Genomic DNA, 24,068 nt, shown 5'->3' on the forward strand with positions numbered 1-24,068 from the left:
CATGTATAACGAACACAAAGTGATTGCCTTTCCGTTCCTGCAGCAACGAAAAGAAGCAACAATACACAAACCTCTAAAACCAGATCCTTCTGCTCCATACAGCACACGCCATGCCATCCACAATGGAGATTGAAACCGCAGATGTCGTGGTATGTGGCTGTGGGCCAACAGGCGCCATGCTATCAGTCCTCCTCGCTAAACACGGCGTGCGCAACATAGTCCTTGAACAGGAAGAAAGTGTTAATACAGATCCACGTGGAATCGCTTTAGACGAAGACGGCATACGCTGTCTGCAGGCTTGTGGTATCTATGACAAGGTATTCACAGATATCGGAAAATGTATGTTGTGTGCTCCCTTCTCTGCTGTTCTGATGTGTGCGTGGGAAAGGTGGGAAAGGGAGAGAGTGTTAACATTGTGATGACCCGCACAGGTATGGGCAAGTTCGAATTCATCAGTGGTACTCATAATGAGCTTGGTAGAGAGCCTTTCATGGTTATGGACTACAACACGGTTTGTCTTTTACCATGACAAGATTCGGGAGAAGGTGGCCATGCTGACTGCATCTAGACTGAAGGAGGAACAGGACACCCAGGTTTCCTATGCCACAAGCAACCAGCTATAGAGAAACATCTTCGATGCAAGATGGAGCAAGCACAACACTCCCAGCTACGACTAGGGGCAACAGTAACGTCGATTCGAGAAGATGCAGAATGGACCTACATCACTTATGCCTCCTCGCCCACTGGACAAGAACGGCAGATCCGCAGTAAATTCCTCGTAGGCGCAGACGGAAAAACAGGCTTCACACGAAAACACTACCTCGAACCCCGCGGCATCACCCTAGACCAAGTGACTTCGTCAGCCTACTCGCAAACTTGGGTCGCTCTAAACTGGAAGATCTCGCTGCCTAACTCCGACACGCATCCTGACTTTCCGTTGTGGCGCCAGGGATACACGCCCCAACAAGTCTACGACCTCTTCTTCCCCAACGACTTCAGATTCCTGTGCAACCCGCAGCGAGCGGCTGTGTGTGGGCGTTTCGGACTGCCCGCCGATCGGCTCTGGCGGTTTGAATTCGTGGTTTTGGAGGGTGAGGATGGGATGGACATGGCTGGTCGGGAAAAGATACAGCAAGTGGTATACCCGTACATCACGCATCCTGGAAGCAAACATGGTGTTGATGGGTATGTAAGGTATCCATTGGATTGTATCGAGGTTCTGCGTTGCCGCCCATTCAGCTTCTCGGCACGGAGCTGTAATAAGTGGGCATTGGGTCGCGTGGCGCTCGTTGGAGATGCGGCGCATGTTTTCCCGCCATTCGGGGGACAGGGCATTGCGAGTGGGTTTCGGGATGCAATGGGTCTTGCCTGGCGTCTTGCTCTTTTGACCCAACCGCCTCCCCAGTCGTATCATCATCCCTATGCCGACTCCAAACAACCTACTACTTGCAATGTCAACCACCAAAGATTGCTGCAAGGTTGGTACACAGAACGCAAACAACAACTCGACCACTCGCTCGCATCTACCATTGAAAACGGAGCGTATGTCTGCGAAACGGATCCGCTCAAGATCTTTGTAAGGGACTGGTATCTCTGGGGAATGCAGTTGGTGCCGAGTTGGAAGAGATGGCTGGAGCAAGGAAATCGAAAGGAGGGGTTGACCAGATATGAGTGGCAGGAGAGGGGAAATATGGCCTTCTTGCCGGGTGGGAGTGGGGGAGGGAAGAACTTCCCGCAAGTGTATTGCGTGGGAGTAGCTGACAAGGAGGAGAAGAAGGGGGTCAGGTTCACCGACGATGTCATCTTCGAACAAGGGAAAAAGGGGTTGTTCCAACTTGTTGTCTTCATCGATGGTGTAACGGACCTCCATCGCATCCAGCCACTGCTCAATGATATTGAGTGCATCTCAGGTGGTATGTTGGGAGCAGCTGAAACGACATTCTTCTTGAAGACTACCAAGATGATCCAAACGAGCTGGACTTTGCCGACGCAACCCTCGAATGTCTACCGTCTAGCAACAGGCCACGAATTTGCAGCTTCGCCACTTTGCGAAGGGCGTCCAGAGCCGCAATACTATGAGCCAGATCGTATTTGGCGGGAGTCGGATAGCAAGCAATTTGTTATCCTGCGGCCTGATCGCTTTGTTTTCGCTACTTGCAAGGATGTGTTTGAGCTAAAGAGAGCGGCTGCTAAGTTGACGGGTTTAATCTCTGATGGGTGGGTTGAAGGGGGTGGGTGAAGACGCCCTCGTAAAGCATAGGATCGGGAAGGGATGACAAAGTCAGAAGTCATGGTCATGTTCGAATTCGGCTATAGGAAGCATGCTCAGCAATTTTCAGTGCTAAATCGTATCCTCCGGCCTTGAAACCCCAATAACTGAAAGACACGCCGCATAGCCCGATAAGGCCTCAACGCGTGCAGCTCCTTGTACTTATCCCCTTGCTCACCAATGATACTGCACGTTTGGAACAGCCTCCTCCTTTAGCAACCCCGAACGTCCACGACCACGATCACGTCCAGGGACCAGATTACGAGCCCTTCCTCTCGATCTTTCACTTCCACTAGACTGGCCACGACCGCCACTGTCTACCTGACCATGCTCGCTCGAGGTTCCCCGTTGATCACTGCCACGGTCTCCCCTCTCACGCTGCCCGCGACCCTCACCAGGCGCCTCACGGCCACGAGACGGACCAATATGATCCTCTCCAGCGCCATCATACTGCGGAACAGGCTTAGCCTTAGTTTGTACTGGCTTCGATACTGGCGGAATGGCAGAAGCAAGAGGAATCGGCGAGCCGCCATCTCCAACGGCCTCATGATCGCTCCAGCCTTCCGCTTCATCCTTAGCCTTCTGCTCAGCCTCCTCGATCCTAGCTCTGAGTCTGTTCTCCTTCTCTTGCTTGCGCATATCGTCCAGTTCGGGAGAGCCACGGAGAGTCGCCTCTTTAACACAGATACCTAACATGGCCTGCACGGTATACACGGCGTCGTTACCCGCATTATGTAGCTTCCAGCCTGGAATATCGAATGCTAAGAGGATTCTGCCCAGGCTAGTGGGCTGTGGGTCTCGGTTCCAGACTTTGTACATGGTTGCGGTGTCCATAGCTTCAAGAATATGTTCTACCTTCATGGGGTCGTAGCCGAGCTGTTGGAGGTAGCGGACGTCTCCAAGAGTATCGTGCCCGAGGAAGATGATGTTGCGCTTCTCAGTCGGATCATGATGACTGGGGAAGCCATCTCCGTCTTGGGCTCCGAAGGGGGCATGGAAGCAGGCTGCGACGTGGTCTGCCGCTGCTTTGAGGGGAATGAAGGTTGACTCACCGAAATCGAAACCGTCGGGGTAGCCAGTGACAAATTCGGTGTTGCGTAGGTGCTTGTATTCGTTGATGCGGAAGTGACGGGCTCGGATCTTGTTCCTCCATGCCGCACCGTTTTCGCCGGGCGGGACACCGATGAGCTCCCGAGTATCTAGTGTAGCTACTCCTACTTCGGTAATCTTGTGATGGGCTCTCTCGTATGATTCAACATCGACGCACACAAAAACGACATCGTGATCAAAAGGGAAAGGAACTGGCATGGACGGGTCGATTGCCGGATAGGAGGAAGATGAAGACGAAGCCTGGATTGAGCCACGAACACCGAGATACCTCCCGGCACGCTTGAACTGATCTTGCATCGACTTGTTCTTGGCCATGCGATCCTCTTGCTTCTTTTGCTTGTTTGCCTTGCTCTTCGCCTTTTGTGCTTCTGCCAAATTCGCCATCAGTTGCCTGAACCGTTCCAGAGTATGTGACTCCAGTGGTGGATGGGAAGCTTCTCCCGCTGCACGGAAAGTATTATTGGGGGCGTTTCCGGCCATGCTGTCAACGTCCTCGCGCGACTGGGAGCGGCCGAGATAACGAGGCAGGCAGCGTGGGTGGTCAGGGAATTGCACGAGTAGGCCCTGTTAGTAAGAGTTAGCCTGAGTGTTCAACTGATAGCACAATGATGCAGCCTCACCTCCTCTCGCTGCTGGTCGGTGACTCTCAAAGTAAGCTTCAAATGCTTATTGATCTCAGCAAGTAATGCTTGAACTTGGCTTTCGCGGACGAGAACGAAAGGCTTGGAAGTCTCTTCAATGTCCCAAATGTAGTATCTGGTGAGGTTAGTGTATGTCTTCTCACTTCTGTCATGATGACAAGTGAGCGGTGAGGTGAAGTAGACTTACAGATCCCACTCTCGCTGCCAGAATTTTCCTTGGTCGAAGAAAGCAGAAGCAATGTCCTGCATATGGATCTTGTTGCAGTACTTGTAGGGATACTTTGCCAGTGCCTGGATCGGGGTGAAGTGATGGCGAGGTGAGGCCAGGTCGCCACGTTGGAGATTGGACACTGGAAGCCCAGCGGCATCAGTACGAGGTGCCGGAGCTTGGGCGGTGGATGGCCGCATCGAGTCCAGGGTTGGGTTGAAGGAGCTGTCAGCGTCTTTGATCCAAACGAATCGGCGTTCTGTGTTCTCGGTAGGCGGTGTCTTTATAGCTGCAACAGGCCGATTTTGTGAGGTCTGTTTGCTGGCAGGCGAATCTGGAGGCATGTTTCTGAGCGATACACCGCCAGAGGAGTTGCTGTTGGCATGATTAGGTTCGGGCTCTGGCTTGGACTCACGTCGTGGAGAGATAGGGCGGTCTGGCAGGGCATCGAGGTCTACTTGGACAAACCTTTGGAGACGCTGTAATCGTGCTGAGGCCATGGTGAGTGTTTGATAGAGTAGAATGTGTTTGCGAGGGAAGTGTGATAGAGGATATACGGTAGCCGCGCTTGGATAGACAAACGAGGCAGGAGCAAACAGGAAATGACAGTGGGGAGACCCTCAACTAGAAAACCGAGAGAGTGGAAGAGAGATGGAGAGAGACGATAAAAAGACACGCCTTGCAATGTAGGAGCACACAGGGTAGGCTTCTTTATGCCAACCAACTAAAGGGCACACAGTATGATGTTGTCGATGCGCGACAGCGTGTATGAATCTCTGTTTCCGACATGATACGGAGAGCGCGTCTGCTACTTTTGAATCTCACGTACCGGGAGGGAGTGATACACGACTAAGATACGACTAAGATACGTCTAACTCATAACATCACAGGTGTAGACGGAGTGTGGGGCGGCGGCTCCCGGCTCTCCCAGGCGTTCCTGAGTGATGTGCAGCGATGTTTCCCAAGGCGGACTAGCGCGAACCTCAGTGGTTCAACGTTGCGACAAGCTCCCAGCAGGCACCCCATCGCTATCAGCGCATGTCGCAACTCGCGCCCTCACTATCGCGCTGATTCTCCTCAATAGTTTGGTTGACGCGTGGCTGGAGAGTCTGACGCGTGCGTCGCAAGCCTCCATCCACTCTGCCTCCCCGCGATGCGCCATGTCTGAAGCCGACGATGCGCCTGAGATGGCCCAACCCGCCCCGAACCCGGATGCTCAGACGACGGTGAATGACTTCCTCGACTATACCGAGTTCTTTCCCTCGGACCTGGTGCGCTCGTTGACGCTGATTGCCGACCTCGACTCGACCTACTCCGAGGCCGTCCAGCATGTGCACGCGCTGACGGTGCAGTATGGCAAGCTGCCCGCCCTTGCCGAGCGAGAGCGCCCCGACCCCGTGTTGCTGCGCAAACAGATTGCCCAGCATCTTCAAAAAGCCATCAGCCAGAGAGAGTTTGCCTACACAGAGGCCTCGCGGCTATACGAGGTCACTGTGCGCCACTGCCAGCGCTCGTCTGTCATCAAGAGGAAACTTCAAGCCCAGCCACAGCCGCCGTCACGCGATCCTACGCCCCCGCCAGTCTCTCCAAGCGCCCACCGACCCATAAACCGCAACTACGAACGAGCCCCCCATCTGCGCTTGACCTTTGATGGCGGCCGCCATGGCGCCAACACCTCGCGGCCCCGAGATCGGCACAAGAAGACGGCCATCCCTCTCCCAAGAGGACGCGGACGAATGCGCCGTGACTCGGACTCGTCAGACTCGGAAATTGGCTCAGGCATCGACGTAATATCGCCCAGGAAGCGCAAGGACAACCGGGACAGACATTCAAGGACAACTGGCGGCAGATCGCGCGCTGCTGGCGTACTCGGCACCAACGTACACAGTTCGATTGCGGGCATCTCTACTAGCAACGCGCTTGCCCAACTCGCCCCACCTCCAGCCGACGCGAAGCCTGGTAGCAAATGGGCGCCGTGGAAGAAGCTGACCGAGTATGAAATGGCTGTATTGCGCAAGCAGATGAAGAAGAATGCTGTCTGGACGCCTAGCCAGACCATGATGATTCGCGAGCTTGAAAAGAAGCACCGTACAGAGGCCGACTACGAGAGGGAAAAGGCTCGTTGCGAGGCCACGGGCGAAGACTTCCTCGATGAGGAGCCTGAGACGCTACAGCAGATCATGACAGCATCGGGCCTGGGCCTGTTGGCACCGCATGGTCCACAGGCAGCCAATCCACCCCCGCCGACCGAGCCTGTCGACGAAGACGCCAAGGACGAGACTGGTCCAGTCAGCATCCGTCTCAAGCCTGTCGCGACCAAAGAAGGTAGGAAGCTCGATCGCACATCTCAGCGCCAAAAGGCTATGCAGGACGCTCAGGAGCTCATAGGTGCTTCTGAGAAGATCAGAGAAGCTGCCAACAGCCTCAAAGAACTCAACTTCAACTCGACTGTTGCAACGCCCGCAAGCCAAAAGAAGAAAACTGTCGTTAATCCTTCCAACAAACGCAAGCGCGATACGTCACCCGCACCCACCACCGACGGCGCCACCGAAGCCACGAGAGAAGCGTCCGTAGCCACTCAAGACAGTTCATCAAGGCCTCCAGAGCCCAAGCGCACACGATTGCAGCTCATTGCGCCAGCGACCAACACTATCTCCTCCCCAATACCAACTCCCGCCTCTACCGCCTCCACCCCTCGAGATATCCCTGCCTCTGTCGTAGCTTCACCGGCAACTAACACGCCTGTGCCCCTCCCAGACTCTCTGAAGCCATCGACAAATGGAAACCCTGTACAAGTGCCCCTCGCCCCGGCAGGTCCAAGCACACCGAAAGTTAACAGAGTTGTACCAAAAGAGCAGAGCCCAGAGCTCACACCCATCACAACTTCACCACTAGCGCCCGAAGAATCCCCCACTATGTCAGAAGCTTTGCAATCGCCAGCACCAGCCCGAGCACCCAGTCCAGTTCCAGCCGCAGTCTCAACAGCACCAGCTACAGTTTCGACAAGGTCAACACGTGGGTCCGTCGTACCAAAAGCACCCACTCCGTCTGTGGCTTCTCTTCCCCCCGCAAAATTCTCAAAGACACCAACACCAGTACCTGAACCCGCTCCAGAAACACCTGCAGCGCCAACTCTACGTCCAAGATCCGCACGCGGTCACGTGCCGACGCCCAAAGCGCAAAGCGAAGAGCCCAAGCCTGGCAGCGAAGAAGGTAGGATAACACGAGAAACTCGTCGTCATAGTGTCTTTAGCCAACCCGCGTCTACCTGTACAGCAGTACCACCTGCAGTTCTCCCCTCTGCCCAACAGCAACAATCACAACAGCAACAACAACAATCAGCCATACCCACAACACGCACTAGTTCGCGAAGGAAACCGCCTCCGAAAGGCGAAGTTACTGTTGCGGAGGATGGTCAAAAGACTGTCACGAACGTCAAGCGTGCACAAGGGAGTAAGAATAAAAAGAAGACCAACAGACGTACGGAGGGAAGGGCAGAGGCTTCCGAAGAGGTGGAGGCGGCGGATGAGATTGATCCGGATGAGCCACGGTATTGTATCTGTGATGATGTGTCTTACGGGCAGATGATCAGTTGTGACAACAACGTAAGTTTTATATCCCTACCACTTTTATGACAGCAGCGAGGGCGAAGTAGATGGTAGATGGTGGACATTGGCTAACGATCCCACAGTGCGATAAAGAGTGGTTTCACCTCCCCTGTATGAACATGACAGAAGACGACATACCTTCCCGCCGCGCGAAATGGTATTGTCCTGATTGCAGGGCGCAGCTGGGGACAGATGCGTATGGGAATCCACTTGTGCCACCACCGCTCCCGGGGAGGAGGGGGGCTGGTAATCGGTAAGTTTCACCCCCCTTGAGACTGAATGGAGGAGTGTAGACGTGTGAAGAAAGTGTTGATGTCTTTTGAGGGGATGGAGTACTTACGGTGTATAGGTCTGCTTGAGCTACGAATACGCGCACCTGCCGGAGGATTCAATAGGGTATGGGACGGTGATTGGGGGAGTCGGCGCTGCATCTATTTTGATATGGGTTTGCCTTGTTCCTTTTCGGGACGAGGCGTGTGGTGTCATCATGGGTGATATGGGTAGCAGGCCTATCGCTCTTGAGATATCCTCCAGCTACAGGATTAGGGGGTATCTTTTTTCTTCTATGGCATGGTGTTTGGAGTTGGCAGCTTTTTTGTCTACGGACAGCTGCTTTGGGTAGATGTTTACCCGTCTAGTCTTCTCCCAATATCATGTGTTTCAACCACAAGTTAGCTCATTGACTCTACTGTTGTTACTAATTCAGCGTGCATGTGACGGCGGGAGATGAGCAAGTGCCCGCGCGCTGTACAGGGTGTGGGGAATGGGAGAGCGGCGACATTCTCGCTCGGTTACACTACCGCAGTCGTCTCTTCTCTGTGAGTTGGCGATTCTTCCGCCAATGAGAGTGCCGCAACGCTACACAAACGCCTCTGTCGAAAGGGCGTTGCCAAGATGACGCGGATGCTCGACCCGTCTCTTGACCTGTATTTTGTGTATGCTTTGTGTCTCTACGCCTTATGATCAACGCCAGGGCGAGTATGACTTGCAGAACATATGACTCGACGTAGAACTTTCTCAGCGAGATCCGAAGCCCCGCAGATTATCCATCGAATGTATCCAAGATATGTACGGTTTCGGCAAACCTTGCTGCCTTGCCAGTCTCGTGGCAACCAATCAGGCACCGCAGTGCTTCACCATCCGGAAAGTCTAGACAGAGATATGTCTCCGAGAGGACTAGGTCAAACAACTATGCAAAAACGAAGCCTGTTGGTGTAGGACATGTCTACAATATCTCAGCCTTACCTTTCTACAAAGTCTTCGATAAGAAGGAAAGAATGGAACAGACCTTGCGTCGCAGTCCCAAGTTCACAACACCTACTTCTTCATCTTGACTTCTCTCCACCGCAACATGTACCAAGTGCCTCTGCCCATCCAAGACCTCCAGCCCTCCACATCTCCCCCAACCAATCATGGAGCCGATGTTGAAAAAGCAGCGGCGATCCAACACCAACCACAAGTCAAACTTCTCCCCTCCGAAGATCCCACCACATGGTCCACTCCTCTCAAATGGTCCTCAACCCTCATCATCGTTCTCATGACTACCTGCGTGACCCTTACCTCGAGCATCCATACCGCCGCCATCCCCAGCATAACCACCACGTTCACCTGCACGCCCACACTAGCGACTCTCGGCATAACCATGTTCCTCCTCGGCTTCGCCTCGGGTCCAATGCTCTTTGCGCCGCTGTCTGAAACGCTGGGACGGCAGCTTGTATTCCGAATCACCATGGGGTTGTTCGTCGTATTCAATGTTGGGTGCGCGGTCGGTAGCAACCTGGTCATGCTGCTTGTGATGAGGTTTCTGAGTGGATTCTTCGGCAGTCCGGTTGTGACGAATAGTGGGGGTTGTCTGGCGGATGTTTGGTCACAAGAGGAGAGGAGTGTGCCGTTTGCTTTGTTTACCATGGGGAGTAGCGTGGGGCCGGTGTTGGGACCTATTGCTGGGGGTTTCATTGCTCAGTACCTGGAGTGGAGGTGGCTGTATTGGATTGTGAGCATCGTGTCTGGAATCGTTTACGTGGCCATGGTTTTCCTGCTACCGGAGACATATGCACCTGTTTTGCTGCAGAGGAAGAGGCGCAAACATGGCGTCGGATCCCCACGACGCTCGTTTAGAGAACAGTACGCGACAAACCTGACGCGGCCGTGGCTTATGCTCTTCACGGAACCTATATTGTTGGTGCTAGGTCTGTATTCAGCGTTCGTCTGGGGTATATTGTACCTCGATTTCACCGCCTACCCCGTTGTCTTCCGACAAACACGTCACTGGAGTGAAGGCATATCCAATCTGTCCCTCCTGGGCATTGGATCAGGTATGGCTATCGCAACGGCCGCGTCGCCGTGGATAAATGTCCTCCACGGAATTTGGTGTAAGAAACTCGGTGGGCCGAAACCGGAAGCTCGACTTCCTCATCTCGTCATCATCGCGTGGTTTATCCCCATCGCTCTATTCTGGTTCGGTTGGACGGCAAACCCACCCACTCACTGGATAGTTTGTATTCTCGCCGGTGTGCCTTTTGGCACTGGTTTCGTGGCCCTGTTTCTGGGGACGAATGCGTATCTGACGGATTGTTATGGACGGTTTTCTGCGAGCGCGCTGGCTGCTAATGCCGTTATGAGGTCACTTTTCACGGCTGGGTTTCCGCTGTTTGCGCGGCAGATGTACATTGAAATAGGGACGCCGTGGGCCAGTAGTATATTGGGGTTTGTTGCTCTGGCAATGGCGCCTGTGCCGTGGTTGTTCTTTCGGTATGGGCCGTGGATTAGGGCGAGGTCAAAATATCACTTGTGGACTGTGGAGTTGGAGGAGGCAGAGAAGGAGAGAGTGTGATAACCCACTTCACCGGGGTATACTAAGGATCTAGAAGTCTAAGACCATATGTATGGTTGCTACACTTGGTTAGTTATGTTTAAAAGATGCGATGCTGGCACTGAGGGCTCTGGACTCAGGCCTTGCTGTGAAAGGTCGGTGTCGTTAATGGTGAATGTTATCGGATTCTATTAGTCTTTTTCTTACGTGCTTGGCGCGCGCTTGCTATAATATAGCCTGATCGGGTATGACCTGAGAACGTGTGACACGAAGGAAACAATGGGATTCGCTTCCAGCTCGGTGCATCCCCAAGCTCGGACGCTAATCTGAGATCGGTTTGCTCCTCAATGGAGATAAGCGTGGAACGTCTCCTGGGCTGGTGATGTGACTGGAAAGAATTAGAAACTGATCCCTCGATCTGGAGAAAGAGCCATCACACTTATCCTGAGAAATCGATTCTAACCTCGTGTAGCGGTCGTTCAAATCAATCATCGCTAAATCGATTTTTGTTACACTGCTATTACTTCAGGAGAACCAGGGTCCTGCGATGCTGGCTATTGTAGGCGGGCACAGCCCGCCAGGATAGTCAAAGCTCGAGGAGACATTGCCTGCTGTCGCCAATAGATATTGTGTTGTACAATACCCGGGAGGTACTTGCCTTCCCTTTTATTGTTTAGTATCAAGTACGTAGACCGATGTATGCAGCAAGCTGAAAGGAATCGCTTTCCGACAGCCAGATCTATGAGGAGATTAACAGCAGTGTGGTCGGGCTCAACGGTCGATTTCCGCAGAACCGTAAGAACCAGGATGATTAGCAAGACCAGACTAATGCCTCTGGTCATCGGATTGTCATTTCTCGCTAGCTAGCATTCTAATTGCCGAACTCACCTTCACCTTCACCTTCACCTTCACGACAAGCTTTCTTGCGCCCTCGCAATCACCTCGACAACTAGGACTAGTACGGTCTTGGCAGTCACTCACCTATAGGGCCATGTCCTTACGAGAAGGTCAAGCTCTTACTCTCTGTCCTTCTTAATGTCACAAACTTCTCTTCAAATCGCCGCTGTCACAAGCTGCCGTTTCTCTATCTATTCTACCACTTCCTCCACACCACAACCACTCATCACGAATACATACTCACGGTACAAGGTAAGTCACGGCTGTTTGAAATGCATGTAGGACTCACGCTGACTTTGTATGCCCATAGGTTCCACAGTACTCGGAGTATGATCACTTGTCGGCCATCTACAGGGACCCGAGCAACCGGCAGATGTGCGACTCTGCCATCAAGCCGACATCTCCAGCCTACAAATTCGAAACTCGCAGCGATCTACTCCTTGACTCCTACCCCACACTTCGCTTTCGAGGATGCCGATATGCGTTTGAGACTTTCGAAGAGTACGAGCGATCAGTCGGCCTCGGTACCCTTCTTGAGCAGCGCGCTTCTATGGGCAAACATACGTACACTGGTCGTGTCGCCGTCGTACCAGTCCCGGGGACTTACAGCAAGAAAGCCAAACTTTGGATGGCGTATCATCTCCAGCTTTCTGTCGACAAGAATCCAAGGTCGCCCGCATTGGTAGTCGGAGATTCAATCATTATAAACTTCGATCCAAATGGAATCGATTTGAAAACTGCGTGGAAAGGGAATATTACTGAAGCCGTCGATGCAACTTCGATTGGACAGCTCAATGTAACCGTCAAACGTCCTCATGACAAGGGCACAGTCCTGCCGTTGGATAGTGAAGAGCACTCGGTCTTGACAGTCAAAGACTTCACGACCATGGAGCACTCATCGGTCCTTCGTAATTGGTCACGCAACAACTCGAAGAAATCGGTCGTCATCTACACCAACAATGACGAGAAGGGGTGTAAGCGGCTGATGAACAACTTCTCCAAGCTTAAGGTCCCCCACAAACTTCGAGATACATACCCCGCCAAGGCAGCAGCGCTCAAGGCAGGGACCGAGCTGTTGTTGATGAACAACTTTACACAACTCAAGCGCTCCGAGTTGTTCAAGAACATCGACGCAGGCCAGTGGACTCAAGCTCGACAGATCCTTGTGACATACCTCCGCGATTACCAGTTGAGCGCCTTCCTTGAGATGGAAGACAACGGTCTCTACGAGAACACTGCATGTGTGATTGGGTCCTCAGGATCAGGGAAGTCTTACTTGGCTCTCACTATCGCAGTAGCATACAAGGAATACAGGATCAAGAAAGCAGCCATGCGAGCTGCGAAGGAGGCATGTATTGAAGTCGAACCTGAGGCAAAGCCTTCGTACCCAAAAGACAATCCCGCGCCTCCAAAGCCAGAGGAAGACAGCCCAGAGACCTATACCAAACAGCCAGGCCGCATCACATTCTGCGGTATCCAGAACGATACGGTCGACGAGGTGTACCGTGTCCTTAGTACTGTCACCCCCAAGTTGATGAACGAGATGAAGATGCCTCCCAAACTCGTCCTCCGCATCCACTCTTCAAGTTCAGAGATCGATGCCGTTGTCGCTATGTCACGCCTATTCTTCGATCGGGATGAGAAGGAATTGCCCTATTACTACAATCCAAACATCGAGGTGACCGACGGCTTACCTGTTAGTCTCTTGGGAGCCTATCTGACTCACTACCGCGGCACTAGCGATACTTCACTCTGCAACCGTCGCATGAAAGAAGTTGACGGGTCTGCTGCGAATTATATCCTAGAGCTCGCCAACAACCCAGATTTTCCACGCTCTCCAGAAGTGCTCGCAACGTTCACGAGCGGCGAGCTTACAGACCTCGAGGACAAGTTGACCCCGATCCTCCGTGCTCGTGAACAACTCTTGATGAACGGAGACGTGATGGACAATGACATCAAGCGTGCTGTCAAGTCTGCAGCAAAGACCGGACACTATGCTCTGCTGGAGAAGGCAGCAGCAAATGTGGCGAATATCATGCCGAGCGTTCTGCTCTTGTCTCCCAGCCGTAATGTGCACTACGTCGTCAGTGGCTACAGAGATCTCATTCAACGTTGTCCGTCAGACGCATGCAGTGTTCTTGGAAGAGGCTGGCCGAGCAAACGACGCCGAGATTGCGGGATACTTCACCCACTACTGGCATGCTCAGCTTCGCATGTTCATCGGATCGACCAACCAGCTCCCTCCTAAAAACGAATGGGAAGATTACATGATGGAGATTCACCGAAACGCTCGCGTTCCAAAGCTCTCTGATGACGGTGCCGAAGCCTGGGATTTGGACGTATACAAACCATCGCACAAAGTCCTTGACGTCTCCGACCGCACTTGGGAATCGACCCTGCGCAAGTTGTTTCCACAGGCCACAGAACAGGATTATTTCAAGAATCTGTATGGTAGCCTCAGGTCTGGAGCCAAGCTCTTCCTCATCTGCTTCCGACACAACGAGCTTCCATGCACGAGCAATGTTCTCACCCATCGTACGCAGATGCCCGAGTTGTGCGATGACTTGCGCATCGCTATGCAGAACTCACCATACATTTTCATGCTCATTCGTAGCTCCGGCGTAGACTCAGAAGTCGAATCTATTGTTGAAGCATGGAAAGAGCTCACGGAGTATGATCCCATGTCGGTCATCTACAAGAACCTGAACAACCCGCAGATGTGCGACTCCGGCATCAAGCCGACATCTGAACTTCCCAAGTTTACTGCATCCGCCCGATATGTGTTTGAGACTGGATGCCACTACAGTTTAAGGCGTGACTGACTCGTCATACTCACTAGGGACTGCTTGCGCAGTGCTGAAGGATGCTGTCGACCGCATGGCCCACATTGAAGGCAAGCATCCATCATTATCACACCGTACACCGCGCAGGTTGAGGTACTCCGGCGGGAGCGCGAGGGCGCTGTTGCACAAGCCCCGCCACGACGACAGCCAGTGTTGGCCCAACGCCTTGCCGACATCGATATCGTGACTATCGACTCGTTCATGGGCAAGGACAGGAACTCGGTCAGTGTCGACATGACTTCGCTGGCGTCATATCACTGTCGAGGATGGCTCATGCCGGCGTATATATGGCCGGTGCTCTTGGTCATCTCTGGAAATTACCCCGTACCGTCGTTGCTACAACTCGCGCAAAGGTGTCCATACAGTGCTTTGGACCACTCGATAAGTTTAAGAACCCGACAAACACCATCCCGAGCAATCACCCGTTGCAAGAGATGTTCATCTAACTCCACAAGCGAGGCCATGTCTACCGGCTCACTTCCATCAAGCGCAAGTCATTCGAGCAGTACGAACCAGTGCTAGAAGCTCTTGGTCTGATCACGACTAGATCAGAGCACCGGACCTTTCGGTAGAGTGGTGACAAGGGAGGGATATTGTCAGTTGCAGGTATCGTAAGCCAAACGCCGAGGTATATAGCGGGTGTTTCCCATCTTAGTCAGCTCATTAGACCTAATACATACATTGAAACCCTCATCCGACAGAATGATAATTGCTGCAAGTTCAAGCGGTCTCGTCTTATCAAATACTTCTGCACCCCGGTAGAGTGATCCCACTAGAGCGCTCCTGTCTCGCATAGCTAACAGTCTAGCTCTTCCCGCCGAACTGACCATGACCTATTCAACATTGGGGTCGTCCCTTAGTACCACCGATGTGGCCGACGCTAGCTGCCGTTTCAACACATCCAGACAGGTGTGGGACTATTTCTGGCACCGCATACAAGAGGAAGATAACACAAGTTCAGAGACATTATGACTCACCTTGAAGCCTACATGAATTTTCAAGACGAGACCTTATATATACTGAAAGTATTGTAAGCTTCCAGACTCTCGTGCAAATTGACGCGCTCTTGCCACGTATCTTGTGTCGAGTGGTTTTCCGTATACCGCTTTGTGAGCTTTCCATTTGCGGATGCGCCATTGTGGTTAAGTTCTTCACTAATATCTGATAGTCTCATATGTTGATCGCGTACGATGTTAAGGAGATCTTCAGTAGTACCATAACATAGATCATGCGATCGAATGAACACGTTAGAATCGACTATGGTCGTTGTTAGTTTGAAGATCATACTCGCAGAAGACGTTTTCATCGGCTTGTCCCTGGACACGGTATGAGCAACGGTGACGTGGGATATCACGGGCAGGACTGGATTGACCCATTCGATTCGCTGCAGTGGATGAGTGGCAGCATGGGCGAGGAAATCTGCGATTGTGTTGCCGCCTTTGACGTTGCTATGGCGGAGAGCATTGATAAGGATGAGCATCACGGGGCATAGGATGTTGTCGTCGTTGCCAAGTAAGCGTACCGGTTTAGTATATATGCCATGGCTGAGTCAATACCGGAGGTTGAGTCAGTACAAACCTAAGGCGCTCTTGTCGGCAATTAGAACGCTAGCTGGCGAGAAACGATAGTGTGGTGACAGAAACAGGTACACAGACACTGTGCCTTACCTTGAAGCGTACATTGACTTCTAATACAAAACCTTATATAGATTCAAAGCATTGTAAGCTTCTAAATTATTTAAATCTATACTATAAATCTTAACATACATTATTGTAGTAGGGAAAAGTAGAATATACTCTAAGAACTGTGCCCTACCGCAAGGCCTACATCAATTTCTGAATGAAGACTCTGTAGAGATCAAAAGCGTTGTATGATTTTGGACTCTTTATGTCTATACTATAACTCTTAGACTACATCACTGTAGTAGGCTGGGGTAGGAGAGAGTACACCAAATGGAGCATCGCTGTTGAAGCTGCCAACGAAGGTTCTGATCATCATCGGACGCTACGCTGTCGGCGGCACACATGCATTCAAAGACGAACCGCGTCCGGAAGGACTTCGTGGTACTGGCCAGACTCCGAGTAGGTTTCTGATATGCAGGAGGACACTGGAGACACATGCACACGTCATCGCATCCAACGGAGGACTGTCGGCTGACCAGGGGAGTCGTGATAGTTACCACCGGCCCTGCTGTGTCGTTGGGAACGACGCCATTGTCTGCCGGTGCGTCCACCGGGGACGACGATATGGGCGCCTGCATCAATCAGGAGCTTCACTACGGCCTCGTGGCCATTAACCAAAGCTGCTTGTAGTGCAGTACCTAAGTACCCTCCACGGGCGTTGACATCGGCGCCATGATCTAGCAGGATTTTTGTAATTGTACTCGAGCCTCTTAGTGCTGCGTAATAAAGGGGTGCAGCTGTGCTTCCCTCCACTTGGCTAAGGTTCACACCTCGTGCAGTATCGTCGTGATCGTATAATCGTATCCAGGTGAGATATGCAGGAGTGTCCGCCAACAATAAGCTTACTGCCAGCTGACTCATCTCTTCCATTCCGTCTCCTGTCTCTTGTAAGTGGACATCCCAAAACTCCGCGGAGTACTCCGCGAGCGCAGAAACCTCCAGAAGCTCTTTAGAGATCGCTTGCCGAAAATGATTCAAGTATGCTAAACAACCTTTCGTTATTGCTCTTGAGCATTCAACTCTGTTCATGCTGTACTGTTTCGCCGGCCCTTGCTTGATTCTGTCTGACACAAGGTATTCTTGAACTGAGTAGTGCGCGAGAGTGATAATCCGTCGACCAGATGTATTTACGACCTTTACCAGACTAGAACAGATGTCAAGTGCGTCTTGTGGGTCTATCAGGACTTCGTCACGGTCGAACGCTGGTTCGCGTGCAATATCGATAGCGACGACTTCGGCAACTTCTTCGATAAAAAGCGGTCTCGCAGAGAAGGTTAACCACTGTAGGATACGTATCGCATAGACGCAGTCGTCTTCTCTTATTGCGGTAAGAATACGGTCGTATGTCTGGTCCAGTGTTTGTGGTAGGGTGGCGAGTGACTTGCGCAGCATCGCTAGATTGCGGCATTTTACCAACGTGTCAAGCTGACATACGGCCCATCGAAACCTACACTCCTGTCAGTTGTAGATTCAAGAAGACTGGGCGCATAGACATACATTCCATGAGCTCCACTCATTAGTGCTGCTTCGATCTCTTGGTTGATATTGGCATCCTTGCCCCATTTTGCTAGGCTTCTATCGTCATGCAGCCTTTGCTTGACGTATCGTAATATGTCTCTGTCTACTATATCCCTTTGGAGGCATATGGTGTCATTCTCTTCGACGTAGTTCTCCAAGTGCATCTCGATATCCCGCTCTTTTCGACTCGCCAATAGCACATGCACATTTCCAAGCTCCCACCGAGCCACTGTTTCAAGTATGTCCATCAATTCTGGGCGTTGTGCACACTCGTCGAGCGCATCCAGGACGATATAAACATGCGTGAATTGTCGTATCACCTTCCGCGCTACGTCCAAAAGTGCATGCAGTGTTGGTGGTTGCTGTCCATCTCCACAGAACGTATACAACGCGTCAACGCTTTTCGGTAAGCTGTTCAAACGCTGAAGGAGCTGGCGTAACAATGAGCGGAGCATGAGTACCGGATCTCGCTTCTCCGCATCGTTGAAGTCAAAGTAAAAGTACGTTGTCACGCAATGAGACTTATCTTGGCAGTACTGTAGCAGGTGCTCGATGATCGTAGAGCTTAGGATGGTTTTTCCGCATCCTGGAATACCATGTAGCCATAGCCATGACGCTGCGCTCTCCTTCCAAATTTTCAACTTCGCGCTTTCTAGCAGCCAAAGCCCAGTGTCAGCCTGTCGCAGCTTGAGCGCTTTGTGGTAGTTTTCGGACGGATCAGGTGCCAAAAGCCAGCTACATATCCTGGTGAGCTTCTTGAGTTCGATTGCGGAGGCGCTCTTGCCGTCCTCGAAAGCTTCGCTCGCCTCTTTCAACAGCCGCTTCTGTGCCCCTTTTTCACCTTCGCCATAGATCAGTGGGAGATTGCATCCAAGAATGCCTAACAGGCAGTAGGCTCCGTCTTCTTCCTTTGTCGTCTTGCGATGTTCCATCCAAGAGATCCGCTGAGTAAAGTGGAAGTCGGATAGATCGCTCCCTGACAGAGCCTTGATAGGTATTCTTGTAGTCTCGTGTATTATCTGCTTAAGAGACTCTTTGTCACCCAGACGTACTTCGTCTCTGGAGAAGAATTCAACGGAATGTGGGGCTAGAAGCTCTTGAAGCGTCCAACCTCTTTTGAACCACCTACTGGCTGTAAAAGCTGCCTTGCATCTTAGAGATGAACCTCTATCTATGTCGACAGAGTTTGCCTTGACGTCTGCAAGAAAGACATAGCATCTTTCTGCATTTTGATACCATCGAAACATTGAGTTGATCGCTTCCGAGAGTTCCGTAAAGTTTGCCTTGTCGATGCAACAGGTATCTATCCAGAAATATTCCAATTTGTCACGCTTTGCCTGCTGTACGCAAAAGTGTATCTTTTTCCATCCCTCTTTTTCCTGTAAAGGTATGTTTTTGAAATCATCAAGATTCTTCAGATCTTCGAAGAGCACTTCTTCCTCCCCCCAAGTATGCGATAAAATTGCATATGGCGGAGCATCCTTGATACGGATGAAGTCCTTCGTGAAATCGAGCCTTCCATCGCTTGTGATGTGAAGGAGCCGCATTGATACGTGTGTATGTTCGTTTGATCGTACGATAGCGAGAATATTTGGAGCTTCGAAGCAGGTTCTTTGAGATCAGTTGCGCATGGTGAGTCGCTTCTGTAGAGCGTGGTTATCTCGGCTATTGGGCTTAGGATGAGTGTTGAAACTAGCCTGATAAGTTTCAAGAAAGGAATTTCGGTCTGTAGATGCTACGAGACAGAGTTGGGGAAGACTGGCTGTTGAGAAGTGATTGTTAAGGCAGGCTGCATCTTCCGCGCCTAAGGCACAAGGCGCAGCCTGCATGTGCCACAACTTGAGGCTATGCGGCCAGAGCTGACAACGCATCATTGTGCAGAGCGTCCTGATTCGTGCTGGTGCACATCATGCAGTTTTCCTGCAATAACATCTCGAAGCGCATTGGCAACTTTACAAAGTTTCTTCGCCAAGTTAGAACACCTCAAGCAATGCACTTTTAGCACGAGTAGGCTGTCCAATATGGTCAGCAAAACATCTTAAAGGGGCCTTGTGCGATCACCGTATATGCTCAGCCTTCCACGATCCGATCACGACTACCCCAATCCTAAGCAACGTATAAAGGATAATGCAAATGGGTCACGATAAGAGTAGCTTCTCAGTAGAGACTCAGAGTGTTGTGTTTCCCACTTTGACGTCGGTGGAGGCAAAATTGCCGCATGCTCTGCGTTATTGAAAAACTCACATTAGGAACTTCTTATAGGCATCTAATATGATATGATAGAATTGCATAATATCCATGGAGAACAGACTATACTCTAGTCCTCGCGCTCATAAAACACCCCAACTCCAAACCCGCCCCAGAAAGCTTATGATATGCGTACAATACGATACCAATTGAATCACCAATGTATAAAAAAAGAACACTAAGATCCTGCAATGATCCACAGCGTGAAGCATCCAGCATCAGCATGCCGTCTACGCACCACCCTGCCTACCCGTCGTAGTAGCAGTGCTAGGCTGATCGTTGTTCCAGGTAAGGTACGTGTGATCACCAAGTTTCCTCGGCTTAATGAGATGCGTAGCCAGGAATACCGCTCCCAATAAGATGCAAATACCGCCCACGACAAGGTATGCGATACCGAGGAACGGGTTCTTGCCGCCCATGACGGTGCGCGTAGAGATGAGGATAGATTTGGTACCGCTGTACTTGTCGACGGGGAAGCCTATACACACATAACATTAGTGTCTTGTCTTTGAAAGAAACAAAGGAAGGAAGAAAGGAAGGAAGGAAGGAAGGAAGGAAAAAAGAGAGGAATAAGTAAGATCCAAAAACTTACGATCATAAATCTTCAACCGATACGTCCCCGCACTCAACTCATCATGATCATTCCTCTGATACAACTTACTAAACGTCGGCAACCCCGCCGTCCGCATCCAAACCTGAAACTGCTCCCACGTGTGCAAATCCGGCAAGGACCCATTATACCTCCCATTCGGATACTGTGCTTGCCAATTCGGCGGCGGCACCACATCCTCGGGCTTATATTTCGTCTTGCCATACAAATCCCCTTCGTGCGACCAACTCGTCCCTTCAACCGTCATGGTGTAGTTCTGACCACTAGCAGAATCAGATCCACCCGCGGGATTGGCGAGCGTCAGGTTGGAAAAAGTGTCGTTGAACATGGAGTTTGCAATGAGGCCGCAAGGATAGTATGGCAAGCCTGTTTCCGGGTCGTTATCGAGTGGGGAGCAGTCGCCTGAGCTGAGATCGCTCGCGCTACGGACGTCGCCTTTAAGCTGGTCGATATCAACACTTTTGACGTATCGGCGATGGTTCTGGTAAAAGTTTGTGAGGCGGTAGTAGAAGAGAATGGGCGGCTTGATGGCTTCCGGGATAGTGAAGCTCAGGATGCACACGTTTGTTTCGAGCGAGACGCCAGACTCAAACGTGTAGTTCTCGCGTCCCCATCCCCACATGGCCGCTGGGTCGGCATTCGATTTGAACGTCGAGGAGACTCGGCCGGACGGAATGGATTCGAGCTGGTTTTCGGCCGTGGGGTCGAAGTTGGTCGAGTCTTGGCGGGGCGCGGTGGTGTTGCAGTTTGTGTAGTCGATTGAGATCTCCTGGACCTGGAGGGGGGAAAGGTTGTCAGCATCGACGCCCTTGTGTTCACGCATACCGTTTGGCTCTTCGTACCTGCGCACTAGCATACAACAGCAGCCCACCGATGGGCGCAAAGATTACTCCGACGATGAAGAAGAGAGGAAGGACGGTCTTCGGCGTTAAGATGGGCCTGTTGCGCGGTCAGTCGTGACGGTAATGCGTCTCCGTGCCTTGCACCTACTGCCATGCTTTCAAACGCTGCTGCCTGAACGCAGTATCTATTGCCCTCGTCAGCACATCCTCCTCCGGCATACTATGCGCACATGTGTGCGCGCACAGGACTGTTCTTACTCGGCGGCCTCCTGCTCTTCGTCTTCTTCGGCTCTTCGCGGTTAGGGTCCTGACTGCTTATCGAGTCGGTATGCTCGACCTGGTCTGTTCGCGACATGGTGGTGTATCCGCGCGACTCGGCGGTCGACTGGTGGAGGGAGTGATTGTACGGTCGTCACCGGAGAGAGTTGGTGAGAACGCGCGGGTTTGAGGTCGGCCAAGCCGTTGTCCCAAATTAGTGACAGAGCGAGCGGCCGCGCCACGCCTGCACGCCTGCGGAGCTTACACGTCCCCGCTTCCGGGGACCCTGAACTTGAACCGCTCTCACGGACATATCACGGACTCGTCGTCATTACACACCTAGAGCAAATGCGCACTACTCTGCCCAATTGGCTTTTCCACGCAGAGATTGCAGTAATCACTTTCAATGCACGGCGCATGTTCATCTTCATGATGCTAACATGATTGTATTCTGATCTATCGCTACCAATTCATAACAAAGCCTGCATTTGCGGCGACAACGGGTGTGAGCTGAGGGGTATCGCATGCCGTGGAATAAAACCAAAGTAATAGTAGAGAAGCCCAAAAACGCCGTGGGAGAGCAGTGCCCAGTCCCAAACACCTATCCATGCCAACAGTGATATCCATAACGCCCATCGTAAATCATGCCAGAGGAAGACAACCCTGAGTCCCCTCCGTGTTGTTCATATCAGTCTTATCCAAGAAAAGCGGACTCGAACATTGAGCCGCGAGATGCGATGAACAAATTGATGCATCGTAACCAAAGGAAAACGTTAAAAAAAAAAGAATAAAGAAAAGGGGTGCCGTATGCTTTATCCCATGTTTGCGATGCGAATCGTTCAGAGATACTGGCGAAAGTACTCCGGATTGAACCAGCCCACACGATCATACGACTGCCACAACTTACTAGCTTTGTTGACGTCAATCTTGCACGCCTGCTGCGCATCCGTCTTGCGGAACTCCTTGCCAATCTTGAGTGCCTCGATGCGAGCCTGGAAGATGCGTCGCTTGCTCGTAAGATACGTGGCGCAGTTGAGGCGGAGCGTGCCAGCGAGGTTCAACTCAGCCTCGTGCAGAAGATCACGATCGGGATCGTCGGCCAGTGACAGTGCTTGCCCTTTCCACTCAGCCTTGAGGATCTTGGTGTTGCCCTTGGGCAGCGTATCAAGTGGTGGCGAATAATCTGGAATCGCGTTGTAGTCGGAGTCGTCGCGATTGGTGGCTGGTCGGGAAGGCTTAGGAGAGGCTGACTTTGGTGAGGTGGTGTTGGTGGTCATGGTCGTGTCGAAAGAGTCGTGGATTTGTGTGAGAGGCGTGCGCTTGGCCTTGGGTGCGGCGCGAGGAGTGCGAGGAGGCAGCCGGGGAACAGCAACCTTGGGCTGGCGAGGCCGCGACGATGGGGCAGGTGCAAGCTTCTTCAAGGGTGAGCGTTTTTGCACGCCGGATGGCTTGCCGTAGTAGCTGTCGAAGCGTCGCTCCTGAGCCCACCACGCTTTCGGATCCTTCTTGGCCAAGGCGAAGACATTGGAGACGAATGTGGCGGTCAATTCGTAGTCTGCGCGACTCGGCTTGCTCTCTAGCTGTGCGTAATCCTTGGAGTTCATGTGTGCGGTGATGGCCTCTTGCGAGGCTGACTCGGATGACTCCTCGGGGAACAGCGGCATATCAGCAATGGGAGCCGCTGCATCGACCGGAGCGAACAGCTGGGGGTCCCGCGTGCATTGTTCGTCGGCGCTCTCCATGTTCTCCTTTTGTGCCTGTGTGTCGTATGGCGAGATTGGCGGAGAGGCGTAGGCGATGCGGTGCGCGGCTGCTGCCTGGAGGGTCATGTCGGGGCTGTTGGCGGACTTGGAAGCTCCTGAATTGAACGAGGAAAAGGGCGATTGAATAAATGCAGGCGGAATTGATGTGCCAAACGACTCTGATCGCTTCATCTCAGGGGGCGAGAGGAGCGAGGAAACGGTGAGTCGATTGCTCGGGGGCGTCTTGTAGGGCGAGTTTGCCATTGCGTGGGTGTGTGGGAAGTTTGTCCTTGGTAAGAGCGCAACGTCGGGGGCGGTAGCGGTATTTGACTACTTGGTTGCGTCCAGGCAGCCGCAAGAAAATGCTGCGTTGGTAATGCGAACAATGGTTGAGGGGGGGGATGCTTCAATTGGTACGAGGTATGTGAGTGGAAGCTGTGGCAGGCAGCCTTGGTTGAGTAAACGGCTTCGCCACAGTTATATCGTCAGGTGCGAGCAGGCGCAAACGTGACCGTGGAACCCGGCAGAATGGTCCGACCGACTGCTTAGACCAGCTTGTTCAGTGATGAATTAGTAACCCTAGCTGCGAACTGGCAGTGCGGAGATAGGACGAGTTGAATTGGATGGGAGGTTAGTCGTCCCGAAACAGACGGGGTGGGCGGGCTCGTTATAAGAAGCACCAACCAAGGTCGTCGGGGTTTCAGCAGGCTACAGGATTGCGAACAAGGCCAGTGTGACTCTGCCTTTGAGACACTGCGGCCCATGTGCTAGCGAACCAGAC

The 24,068-nt window shown here is 52.2% G+C and overlaps 9 protein-coding genes across 9 annotated transcripts; 4 read left to right on the forward strand and 5 right to left on the reverse strand.

The window, feature by feature from the left end:
• Positions 1–180: 180 nt before the first annotated feature.
• CC77DRAFT_575414 (FAD/NAD(P)-binding domain-containing protein) lies at positions 181–2,341 on the forward strand. The gene is made up of 2 exons (XM_018532305.1): positions 181–511; positions 569–2,341. Exons 1-2 carry the CDS (start codon positions 338–340, stop codon positions 2,237–2,239), a joined length of 1,845 nt encoding a protein of 614 aa, XP_018379621.1. The 5' UTR covers positions 181–337; the 3' UTR covers positions 2,240–2,341.
• Positions 2,342–2,443: 102 nt separating this feature from the next.
• Positions 2,444–4,728, reverse strand: CC77DRAFT_1035830 (hypothetical protein; the record flags this gene model as incomplete). The annotated part of the gene is made up of 3 exons (XM_018526965.1): positions 2,444–3,943; positions 4,000–4,135; positions 4,208–4,728. The coding sequence occupies 3 exons, from the start codon at positions 4,726–4,728 to the stop codon at positions 2,444–2,446; spliced, it is 2,157 nt and encodes a 718-aa protein (XP_018379622.1).
• Positions 4,729–5,260: 532 nt separating this feature from the next.
• Positions 5,261–8,503, forward strand: CC77DRAFT_1026041 (hypothetical protein). Its single transcript, XM_018526180.1, has 3 exons — positions 5,261–7,833; positions 7,920–8,089; positions 8,186–8,503. The coding sequence occupies exons 1-3, from the start codon at positions 5,389–5,391 to the stop codon at positions 8,193–8,195; spliced, it is 2,625 nt and encodes an 874-aa protein (XP_018379623.1). The 5' UTR covers positions 5,261–5,388; the 3' UTR covers positions 8,196–8,503.
• An 870-nt stretch (positions 8,504–9,373) lies between these two features.
• CC77DRAFT_1035832 (putative MFS transporter) lies at positions 9,374–10,669 on the forward strand (the record flags this gene model as incomplete). Its single annotated transcript, XM_018526966.1, has 1 exon — positions 9,374–10,669. The coding sequence occupies one exon, from the start codon at positions 9,374–9,376 to the stop codon at positions 10,667–10,669; it is 1,296 nt and encodes a 431-aa protein (XP_018379624.1).
• A 1,014-nt stretch (positions 10,670–11,683) lies between these two features.
• CC77DRAFT_1067244 (hypothetical protein) lies at positions 11,684–14,367 on the forward strand (the record flags this gene model as incomplete). The annotated part of the gene is made up of 3 exons (XM_018528974.1): positions 11,684–11,797; positions 11,856–13,611; positions 13,679–14,367. 3 exons carry the CDS (start codon positions 11,684–11,686, stop codon positions 14,365–14,367), a joined length of 2,559 nt encoding a protein of 852 aa, XP_018379625.1.
• Positions 14,368–15,385: 1,018 nt separating this feature from the next.
• Positions 15,386–16,067, reverse strand: CC77DRAFT_1083102 (hypothetical protein; the record flags this gene model as incomplete). Its single annotated transcript, XM_018529382.1, has 1 exon — positions 15,386–16,067. Exon 1 carries the CDS (start codon positions 15,866–15,868, stop codon positions 15,386–15,388), a length of 483 nt encoding a protein of 160 aa, XP_018379626.1. The 5' UTR covers positions 15,869–16,067.
• Positions 16,068–16,138: 71 nt separating this feature from the next.
• CC77DRAFT_1001884 (HET-domain-containing protein) lies at positions 16,139–19,394 on the reverse strand. The gene is made up of 2 exons (XM_018523165.1): positions 17,568–19,394; positions 16,139–17,517 (listed from the first exon to the last, which is right to left on the reverse strand). The coding sequence occupies exons 1-2, from the start codon at positions 19,133–19,135 to the stop codon at positions 16,515–16,517; spliced, it is 2,571 nt and encodes an 856-aa protein (XP_018379627.1). The 5' UTR covers positions 19,136–19,394; the 3' UTR covers positions 16,139–16,514.
• Positions 19,395–19,847: 453 nt separating this feature from the next.
• CC77DRAFT_1026043 (Lem3/Cdc50) lies at positions 19,848–21,699 on the reverse strand. Its single transcript, XM_018526181.1, has 5 exons — positions 21,546–21,699; positions 21,436–21,472; positions 21,288–21,384; positions 20,428–21,220; positions 19,848–20,313 (listed from the first exon to the last, which is right to left on the reverse strand). The coding sequence occupies exons 1-5, from the start codon at positions 21,640–21,642 to the stop codon at positions 20,066–20,068; spliced, it is 1,272 nt and encodes a 423-aa protein (XP_018379628.1). The 5' UTR covers positions 21,643–21,699; the 3' UTR covers positions 19,848–20,065.
• Positions 21,700–22,384: 685 nt separating this feature from the next.
• CC77DRAFT_949441 (hypothetical protein) lies at positions 22,385–23,551 on the reverse strand (the record flags this gene model as incomplete). Its single annotated transcript, XM_018535258.1, has 1 exon — positions 22,385–23,551. One exon carries the CDS (start codon positions 23,549–23,551, stop codon positions 22,385–22,387), a length of 1,167 nt encoding a protein of 388 aa, XP_018379629.1.
• Between the last annotated feature and the right edge of the window lie 517 nt (positions 23,552–24,068).

Source organism: Alternaria alternata (assembly GCF_001642055.1).
Source record: "Alternaria alternata strain SRC1lrK2f unplaced genomic scaffold CC77scaffold_34, whole genome shotgun sequence".
In the NCBI taxonomy this organism is placed as follows: domain Eukaryota; kingdom Fungi; phylum Ascomycota; class Dothideomycetes; order Pleosporales; family Pleosporaceae; genus Alternaria; species Alternaria alternata.

What these genes read in the sequence shown, in the direction of transcription:
- CC77DRAFT_575414 (XM_018532305.1), top strand. Translation starts at nt 338, where the DNA reads ATGTATGTTGTGTGCTCCCTTCTCTGCTGTTCTGATGTGTGCGTGGGA. An exon ending in TGGTTATGGACTACAACACG is followed by an intron (nt 512 to 568) that starts GTTTGTCTTTTA and finishes GACTGCATCTAG; the next exon opens with ACTGAAGGAGGAACAGGACA.
- CC77DRAFT_1026041 (XM_018526180.1), top strand. Translation starts at nt 5,389, where the DNA reads ATGTCTGAAGCCGACGATGCGCCTGAGATGGCCCAACCCGCCCCGAAC. An exon ending in TGATCAGTTGTGACAACAAC is followed by an intron (nt 7,834 to 7,919) that starts GTAAGTTTTATA and finishes ACGATCCCACAG; the next exon opens with TGCGATAAAGAGTGGTTTCA.
- CC77DRAFT_1001884 (XM_018523165.1), bottom strand. Translation starts at nt 19,135, where the DNA reads ATGCGGCTCCTTCACATCACAAGCGATGGAAGGCTCGATTTCACGAAG. An exon ending in ATGAGTGGAGCTCATGGAAT is followed by an intron (nt 17,518 to 17,567) that starts GTATGTCTATGC and finishes ACAGGAGTGTAG; the next exon opens with GTTTCGATGGGCCGTATGTC.
- CC77DRAFT_1026043 (XM_018526181.1), bottom strand. Translation starts at nt 21,642, where the DNA reads ATGTCGCGAACAGACCAGGTCGAGCATACCGACTCGATAAGCAGTCAG. An exon ending in GAAGAGCAGGAGGCCGCCGA is followed by an intron (nt 21,473 to 21,545) that starts GTAAGAACAGTC and finishes CGAGGGCAATAG; the next exon opens with ATACTGCGTTCAGGCAGCAG. An exon ending in TCGGTTGAAGATTTATGATC is followed by an intron (nt 20,314 to 20,427) that starts GTAAGTTTTTGG and finishes ATGTGTGTATAG; the next exon opens with GCTTCCCCGTCGACAAGTAC.